This window comes from Chlorocebus sabaeus, chromosome 14 (genome assembly GCF_047675955.1).
Source record: "Chlorocebus sabaeus isolate Y175 chromosome 14, mChlSab1.0.hap1, whole genome shotgun sequence".
NCBI lineage: Eukaryota > Metazoa > Chordata > Mammalia > Primates > Cercopithecidae > Chlorocebus > Chlorocebus sabaeus.
Genome location: NC_132917.1, coordinates 97,416,526 through 97,425,724, shown reverse-complemented (window position 1 = coordinate 97,425,724; position 9,199 = coordinate 97,416,526). Strand labels below are relative to the sequence as shown.

General features: G+C 57.4%; 1 protein-coding gene across 3 annotated transcripts in view; it reads right to left on the bottom strand.

Annotated features, from left to right (window-relative positions):
* Positions 1–1,697: 1,697 nt before the first annotated feature.
* The window catches only part of KCNIP3 (potassium voltage-gated channel interacting protein 3), a 90,127-nt gene continuing 82,625 nt past the window's right edge, over positions 1,698–9,199 (bottom strand). For all 3 annotated transcript variants that reach the window (XM_008007946.3, XM_073023175.1, XM_008007948.3), the window contains 4 exons: positions 5,616–5,723; positions 4,839–4,943; positions 4,055–4,117; positions 1,698–3,344 (listed from right to left, as the gene is read on the bottom strand). In XM_008007946.3, the coding sequence (XP_008006137.2) occupies positions 3,297–3,344; positions 4,055–4,117; positions 4,839–4,943; positions 5,616–5,723 (324 nt within the window). In that variant the 3' untranslated portion in view covers positions 1,698–3,296. The remainder of the gene's footprint in view (positions 3,345–4,054; positions 4,118–4,838; positions 4,944–5,615; positions 5,724–9,199) is intronic.

The window sequence follows — 9,199 nt, the reverse complement described above, 5'->3', positions numbered from 1 at the left end:
TATATTTTACTATTTTTGCAAGTAACATTACATTTCTTTAGATTCCCTCAATATTTACTGCGCTCTACACCCTTCATGCTTCTTGCATCTTCGACCTTTTAGCTGGGAGATCGCCTTGCTTCCACGTGAAGTAAAGCCCTTGGACTTTTCTTTATTATCTATTGGTGGCAAAGTCTCTTAAGTTATTTATTTATTTATTTTTATTTATTATCTATTTATTTATTTTGTGACAGAGTCTATTCCACTCCAGGCTGGAGTGCAGTGGCACCATCTCAGCTCACTGCAACCCCTGCCTCCCAGGTTCAAGCAATTGTCCTGCCTCAGCCTCCCTAGTAACTGGGATTACAGGCGCTCGCCACCAGGCCCAGCTAATTTTTTGTATTTTTAGTAGAGATGGGGTTTCACCATGTTGGCCAGGCTGGTCTTGAACTCCTGTCCTCAGGTGATTCACCCGCCTCAGCCTCCCAAAGTGCTGGGATTACAGGCGTGAGCCACCGTGCCACATTGAAAATATTTTATTTGCCTGGTGTAAAATTCCAGGTTGGCAGTTACTTTTCTCTCGGCAAACTGGACATGCCATTCCCGTCTTTCCGCATCACTATCACTGAGGAGAGCTGGCCGTCAGTCCGCTTCTGGCTGTCTTTGTCATCTGTCTTTGGTGTTCTGCAATTCACTGTAACATGTTTAGGTGAGTTCCCTTTTATCTCGCTTGCTTAGGACGTGTTTAGATTTCTTCCATTTGAACTGGGGAGTTGGGGAACCCTCCTCCTCCCTCCCCCTGGGCTCTCATTCTTGTCTCTTCTCCATCATTGTCCTCATAGGGCTTACACTTTTGAAAATAAACACCAGGAGATGTGTTCAGGCAAACACTGCTTTCTTCTGCCCCGTGGCCCTCACTCTCCAGCCAAGGGGACACCCAGAATGACTTCCCACAACTGGGAAAGAAAAATTACCTGGGGGTGAAATACACATGGTGTCTCAAGAAGTCCTCCTGCCCTGTGGGGTCTGTGGGGAGGCTCCAGGGCTGGCGCTTCCCAGGAAGGCCCTGAAGGCCCACTGTGTGCATCTCGGCCTCACTCAGCCTCAATGAGGTCACACTGCGAGCCTGAGAATTTGAGGGGCGTTCTCTGCCCCCAGAGCCAGTTCTCAAACGTTTACCAGCACAGCTCGGGGCAGGATCCGCAGCTAATGGCAGCAGGAGTGGGAAAAGCTGAGCTGAAGTTCAGAGCTGGGATAAAGCCAACAGGAATCCCTCTCCTTTGTCAAGTTTATTTTATTAAAATATACAGGACGGAGTATTAGTGGATGCTGAGAACAGGAACCACCCTCCCAGGCCGTGGCCGAGGGAGACGCTTCTGCCATGCAGACATGCGGCCGGTCTGGTTCCAGTGCGGGAGGCAGACCCCTCCCCGTTGGGCTGTGCAGCCAGTCTGGCCCCGAGGTCAACGCGGGCAGGGGTGTGGTGGCGACTCTCTCCTGAGGCCTTGGTCTTAGCAGAGTGACACCAGCTGGGAGGGCTGGGCAGGGGGAGAGGGGAGGGAGAAGATCCCTGAGCCAGGGAAAGCTGATGCCCTCCTGGAGGCAGAGGCCCCCAGTCAGCGTGGAGTCTGGAGCCGGCGTCTGTGCAGCTCCACGGGGGAGGCCACGCTGTGCCTGAATGCCGAGGGGCCTCCACCATACCGCCTTTCCTCTGAGGGCCCTGCTCACCCTGGGGCTGGCCTCCTGGGGCACTTGGGGACTCCCCGGGCCAGCCCTGAGTGGAGCTGGGCTGGCTGCGATGGAATGTATTATGTGGGAATGTTCCTGGAGGGGCCGTGCGGCCTGGGACCAGCTTCCTTCTCGGTGAGGCCCGGGCAGGTGCGAGCAGAGCAGCGTCTCTCTTCCGGGGGTTTCCGCTGACCACCCAGCCGCAGGCTCCTCAGCCCTCACCGCTGGCTCCAGCTTTGGGCTGGCACTCTCCATCCCCAGATGGACAGGACAGGCAAGCAGAGTCCCCAGGGTTTGTGCTTTTGAATGTTGGTCAGCTGGGCTGGGCTTTGGGGCCCTGCTGATCTCAGGCACAGAGCAGACCCCCCAGGCCTCTTTCCTAGGGCCACCGTACCAGGGCTCCTGGGCCCAAGCCTCAGCCAGCAGGAGGGCCTGGCCTCTGAGAAGCAGCGTGCTGGGCTCCCACCGGGGCTGCGCCTGAGCTGCTAAGGAATGCTTGTGCTTTTTGTGCAAGGCTGGGGCAAGCCTGGGCAGAGGGACGGCGACACTGCTTCAGGAGAGGGGGCTCAGCCAAGCCGCTGGGCCACAGGAGGGGCACTGCAGGAAGAGGAGGGACGCGCCCCTTCCCAGGCCCCTCTGAGCTCTGCCCCGGGCTCCCTGGCTGCCAGTCCCTGAACCACGTGCCTCCTCCGGGGACCTAAGAGGACCTTGGAGGAAACAGTCTGTGCTGGAGAGTGTGTACAGCCCCACCCACTGCATTCCCACTGAACCAGGACTAGGACAAGGAAAGGCTCATCCCACCCTGTGGAGGGACAGAGTGCCCTCGGATTCTCCACCACGACCAGTCCCCAAGCTTGAAATCCCCCGCCTTCCTGCCATGGAGGGAGAATGGGGCCCAGTGGCCCTCACCACCCAGGCTTGCCCCACAGGGGGTGGCCTGGTACCCAGCTCTTCCAGGTCAGTGGACTGGCAGGGGGTCCTGGGACCCCCAGGGAAGCATTTCCAGAAAGCTGCAGGCTCGGCCTCCATCACCCCTCTCCCCTGCCCCCCAGCTGGTCCCTCTGGGGTCCTGAGGTAAGAGGCTTTCTAGAGGCGTAGGTCGTGGGTAGGTAGTGGCTGTGGGGAGGAGGCCAGGGGAGCCCAGAGCCGGCCCACTGTGTGGCAAGAAAGCAGAATGGAGAGTGGGACGAGGTGGGCTCACCGGAGATTGGACCCTCCCCTGCAGGGGCACTTGAGCCCCTTCCTGGTGACACCCAGCAGCTGGTGGCCTGCAGACCTGCTCTGTCAGCCGCTCACCCAGAAGCAGCCTCGCCTCGCTGGCCTGGGGAGGGTTGGTTGGGGCTCCTGGACTCGGCTCCCAGCCAGACTCAGCCCCTCCCTGACCTCTGTCCCCCTCTGCCAGCCCAGATGAATGGCTGTATCTGTGTGTGTGTGTGTGTGTGTGTGTCTGTGTGTGTGTGTGTGTGTGTAGCAATCTGTTCACTTTTTGCAAATCTATTTTTTAAAAGTTTCTCGGAGGCTGTTCCTGGCAGGATGGAGGTTTCTTGGGGGTGGAGGTGGCCATGGCCATGCACTCCTCCGGACGTGTCCTAGATGACATTCTCAAACAGCTGCATGGAGCTCATGATGTTCTCGTCCTGCGTGGAGAGAGGAAGGGAGGCTGGTCAGGTGTTGGGTGGGCTCCAAATCCGAACCCCTTGAGCAGATTCCCACCAGGGACTCGGAGCTTGTGCCAACTTCCTGTCTGTCTATCTCATTGGGTGGCAGGGAGCTGGGGGACAGGGAGGTGAAGTAGCTGGTCCGAGGTCCCCGGCTGGTGAGGCACAGCCTGTCTTCAACCCCACTCCTGACTGAAAGCCCATTTGGGACAAGCTGATGAAGGGGACCCCGGCTGGCCTCCAGCAGAGGCGGGGGCTGACCAGGACTGCTCTGGGAGTGGGGCAGTGGAGGCGCTGGAGGCCCAGGGTCCTGCCCCGTGAGGTGCTCTCTGGAAGGGCCAGCAGCAACACTGCAGAGGCTCTGGTGCCTCCCCACGGTGACCCTCTCCCTCCGGGTGGCCCCATGTCTGCCCCTAACTTGAGGCTCTCCAGGGGCAGGGCTGAGGGAGGGTGTGGGGGGAGTAGGGGGATGCTGTGGGCTGCAGGGGTGGGTGGGGAGGAGGAGACTGAAACAAGAGGGCAAGTGGAGCTTGGGGCTGCCCAGGAGGTGGCGAGGGGCCAAGGACAGCTGCAACGTCCTGGGCTGGCAGGGGTGGGACTGGGGTGAGGGAAGGGGCGGGTGCTGCCAACCACCCACCTCTGTAGCAAAGCCTGTAGAGAACTGTGGCCCGGCCTCCCGTGCCGCCTACCTTCTGACAGGTCTCCAGGAACTCTTCAATGGTCACCACCCCATCCTGGTTCCGGTCCATTTTCTGCAACCCAAGCCACGCCCAAGGTGAGTCTGTGCCCCAGCAGAGACAGCCCTGCCCCTGGCCTGAAGACGCAGAAGTCACAGGTGGATGGATGGGCGGGTGGGCTCCCTCCACTCCGACTTGTCCCCTGTGACTCTTCTGGATCCAGGCCACACAATGCACCCTTCACAGCTACCTCCCAACCGACTGCTGAGGCTCCACGCATCTTCCCACTGCTCCCCTAGGCTACTTCCCTGAGTCTTCCTGGGCTTGGGTTTCCCAGAATCTGTCCCCACACTCACCTTCCTGAGAGGCAGCCAGGGCAGAGGGAGCAACTGAGTCACAGGACGGCCCATGTCTAGTGGCCCCAGCAAGCGCGAGGCAAAGCCTGCGGCCCCTGTACCCCCATGCATACAGGTGAAGGCCCCCAACCCGCTCCTCTCCCAGAGCATCTTCCTGGAGGAGCCATACAGCTCTCAGGCGGCATGGAGCTCTGGCCCAGGGTCGGCTGCCTCGGGATCCCAGCCCTGGCCCCCAGATGAGGTCCACAGGGCAGAGCGGTGGTGTAGTTCGCTTCTCAGGGGTTCTGACAACCAGCCAGATGGGAGGGGCAAGTTTAACCTCCTCATGAGGAGTGGGGAGGCTTGGAGGGGCAAGGCACTTGCCTGGGGGAGGGGGCCCAAAAGCGAAAGCCCCTTCTCTGCCAGGTTCCTCTCCCTAGGCAGGGCTGGCGCGCGCTCACCTGGAAGAACCTCTCCACGTGCTCTGCCGGTGTGTCCTCCCGCAGGATGGGGTAGGTGTGGCGGCCCATCATGTCATAGATGGACTTCATGATGGCCAGCATCTCCTGGAGGGGGAGGTTGGCATGAGCCCGCTGCAAGGCTGGGGTGGCTGTGAGGGCCCAAAGGGAGCAGGCGGCATCCAAGAGTGCAGGGCACCTCCAGGCCAGTGAGTGCCAGGGGCCAGACGAGCTGGACAGAGGGGCTTTCCTGCTTCCGGGGCACCCAGAGCGAGCTTCTGACTCCACAGGAAGCTCATCTCTCAGAGAAGTGGGAGATGGATTATGTGCTTATCTCCAAAATATGACACTGTAGCAGAAAAAGTGCTTGGACCAAACAAAACTTGTCTGTGGGCCCGTGCGGGAGGGCTCCCATCTCCACCCATGCCTTAAGGGACTGCACTGCCCCCTTCACTTGGTGGGGGCCAAGGCCAGGACCTCTGGCTTCTCCACTTAAGTCTCCCCGAGGCCTTCTGTGTAAGACAGGATGACCGGAACACTTGCTGAGCTGGACCGAGATGTGTGGTGCAGGGTACATGAGCCCACCCTCCACACCTGAGTGTCCAGGACCGAGGGCCCAGGAGAGGAGGAGAGCCTGCTGGCTGCTGTCCCCAGGGCCAGACTCTGGATGGAGAGCGGGAGAAGACAGGTGGGCAGCAGGAGCAGGGAGAGGAAGAGGGGTGGGGGGTAGAGCAGCAGGAGGGGAGGAGGGGACAGCCCCTGCCCCCAGCCCTCCACTACCTCTTTGGTGATGTAGCCATCCTTGTTAATGTCGTAGAGATTAAAGGCCCACTTGAGCTTCTCGTGGACTGTGCCCCGCAGCAGGATGGAGAGGCCAACCACAAAGTCCTGTGGGGAAAGAGAGGGCGGGGCGTGACAATCCAATCACTGCCCAGGTCTAGTTCCAGTTGCTGTGTGGCTTCCACTGAAATTCACGTCTCCACAGGTGCAGAGCCTCCCTAAGAGACTGACGGCGTCCATTCAGGTCAGCACAGGATGAGTGTGTGCCCGCGTGTGAGCACGTGTGAGGGTGTGCACCTGGGTGAGTGTGTGCACCTGTGTGAGGGTGTGAACCTGTGTGTATGCACCTGTGTGTGTGCACTGGGTGTGTGAACCTGTGTGTGCACCTGGGTGAGTGTGTGCACTGGGTGTGTGAACCTGGGTGAGTGTGTACATATACACCTAGGTGAGTGTGTGAACCTGTGTGAGGGTATGCACCTGTGTGAGGGTGTGAATGTGGGTGTGTGCACCTGGGTGTGTGCACCTGTGCAACGGTGTGCACCTGGGTGAGTGTGTGAACCTGTGTGTATGCACCTGGGTGAGTGTGTGCACTGGGTGTGTGAAGCTGTGTGTGTGCACTTGTATGAGGGTGTGCACCTGGGTGAGTGTGTGCACCTGGGTGTGTGCACCTGAGTGTGTGAACCTGTGTGTATGCACCTGGGTGTGTGAACCTGGGTGTGTGCACCTGGGTGAGTGTGTGCACCTGTGTGAGTGTGCACCTGGGTGTGTGCACCTGTGTGTGTGTGCACCTGGGTGAGTGCACGCGCATGTGTCTGCATGTGTGTCAGGAGCGGCATGGTAGCTGATACTGATGTCAGATAAAGACATGCAAATATATATGGTGTCCTAGACCGTTTAATGCCGTGCTGCCTCGGGAGACGCCTGGGGGTGCTCTGTTAATAAAGGAGGTGCTCTATGTTTAGTCTGCCAAGCATCTGCATGGCAAAGGTGCTTGAAAACTTCTAGCTTAAAAAGCTAAAGGAATGATGCTCAGCTTTTTGTTTGTGGTTTGTTTTTAGAGACAAAGTCTCAGACGGTCACCAGGCTGGAATGCTGTGGTGCCATCACGGCTCACTGCAGTCCCCAACTCCCAGCCTCAAGCGATCCTCCACCTCAGCCTCCTGAGTAGCTGGGACCCCCTGGAGTAGTCCATGCCTGGCGAGTTTATTTTATACTTACAGAGATGGTCTCACTATGTTGTCCAGGCTGGTCTCTAACTCCCGGCCCCAAGTAATCCTCCTACCTTGGCCTTCAAAAGTGCTGGGATTTAATCCCAGGGCCACCTTGCCGAACCCTGGTGCTCAACTCTTGAGTCATGACATGCTGTGTGTGGCCATTGCCTTTGGCATGTGACACTTTATTACTAATGTGACAAAATATGACAGTTCGAATGGTTTCCATGTGACAATTTCAACTGTTTTGTTACAGTAGTTGGTAGAAAGCAGGTTTTCCCCCTACCTCTTGGAAGGTTTAAAGGTGAAAGGTCCTCCCAGGCTACTCGGAAAGAAAGGGGTGAGAAAAGGGCTGTACCAGCGAAGTGGATGGAGGACGGTCAGAGTGCAAGGGACAGGGCCATGCACCGAGGCCCTGAGGCCCCTCAAGTGTTAGATTTTTGGGATTGGAGGAAGTCTGTACCATGAGAGAGAGAGACAGAGAAAAGCAATTTGGAAGAACAAAAATTATCCCAGGAGAAAAAACTCGACAACAACTATTAGGTTCAGAGATTAGAAATCTTGCATCACTAAAGTAAGAATAGGATGTCATACAAAAGGGGTAACTGGAAAAAAGAAAGAGCTCTTGGAAATTAAAAATAAGAAAGCAAAACGACAGACTTAGAAGAAATGCTGGGAGAGCAAATGGAATCTTCCAGGAAGTGGAATGAGAAGGCAAACAGCTGGAACGTAGGGGAGAGAGAGGGTAATGAGAGGTGCACTCCAGAGGGGCCGATGCTGGGACATAGGCAGTTCGGGGAGAATGGGAGAAAACGGAGGAGAGCGGGTCGGAGCAATCATGAAACACGATTTCCCAGACTGGAAGCAGAGATCTCCAGCATCCACCACATCGTGGCACAACGTGTGAAAACATCCTGCAGTTTAGTTGCATAGTGAAATTATAGTGAAATTTTAGCAAATTGGGTGCAAAGAGAAGATCCTATAAACTTTCTGAGAGAAAGGCAAAGCCAAACAGAAAAAGCGAAATCAGGTCCCATTCCCGGGACAGCGTCAGCAGGGGCACCTGAGGCAGGAGGCCCAGGGCACGATGCCACCCCCGCTCTGAAGGAGAACAGCACCCCTGGGAGAGCTGGTCCCTACAACGGATCAAGCAAGAGTAAGAACAGAATAAAGACACTCCCGGTGCTCAAAGGCTCCAAAGTTACAGCTCACATCCTCTTTTATAGGAAGTGGCTGGGCGGTGAGCCCCCGAACAGCAAGAGAAAGGAAGATCAGGGATCCCAGAACCAGGAGACCAGCCCAGCAGAGTGGGGAGGAAGCCCCAGAGGGCACCAGGCCCCAGTGAGGGTGGAGCCGTGGGAGGCTGGGTGGGGGGCTCCTCTGGCAGACCCCAGGAGGAAGAAGCAGGGAAAGGGCCTTGAGTCCTCCCTGAGGCTCCTCCATGCTAACCGGGTGCTTTCTGTGTGCTGTGGGGTTGGTATTTCAAACCTGAAAACAAGATTTGAAAACACGGTCTGCTTCTGTGTGCAGAGCCCTCGGCATGTGGCTCAGAGTGGAGGGGTCCTGTGGTCACAGGGCAGGCGGGGAGCGTCAGTGTGCCCAGCGGGCTCGAGGCATAAAAATAACCCGCGCCGGTTATCGACAAGTTATTATTACCCCGTGCGGCCGGGGCCTTCTGGCCCCATGTGCTTCTCTGTGCTTTCCTGTTAGCTGCCCTTGGCCTGGAAGCCAAGTTGTCGGGATATCGATCAAGCCGGCTCTCAGCAAGGTTTTCCTCCCCAAAGCGGTTTCAGCTTTTCGCCTGCAGCTATTTTTAGAGTCCTGGGCTCCGCAGATGGGGCCTCTCTCCAATGATCCCTTGTGGCGGGTCTGGGGGGGAGCCCGGCCGGGCCCCACAGGGAAGCTGTCTGGGTGGGGGATAGGCTTCTCCTTCCGCCAGTGGGTAACTCCAGGCTTCACTCTCAGTGCCCAGCTGGGATGAGCCCTGGAGGCTGCTCCGGCTGGGAAGCTTTCTAGATATTTCTGGCCTATTTTCTGGGTAACAAGGAGTAAATTCTGAAAATGGAGGTCGCACATCCCACCATCAGCAAACCAGGCCTCTGGGTTAAGCCCTGATCCCTTTGAAAATGCAAATTCCTGCTGGGTCACCACCACCCGTGTGTGCCTCGGGGGCTCCCTTGACTGGACAGAGCTGGATACAAACTCTCAAATGGAAGAAAAGGCTGAGAACGTGGTGCCAGCCCAGCAAAGTCAAACAGCCCAGAGCTCACTGGCCCAGGGCCAGCCACATCCACTCGTTCCCAGGGTGACTCACAAGATCCTTTCCCACCCAGGACCATGGCTCTCTCGACAGCCCTGAGAGTGACGCCAGGG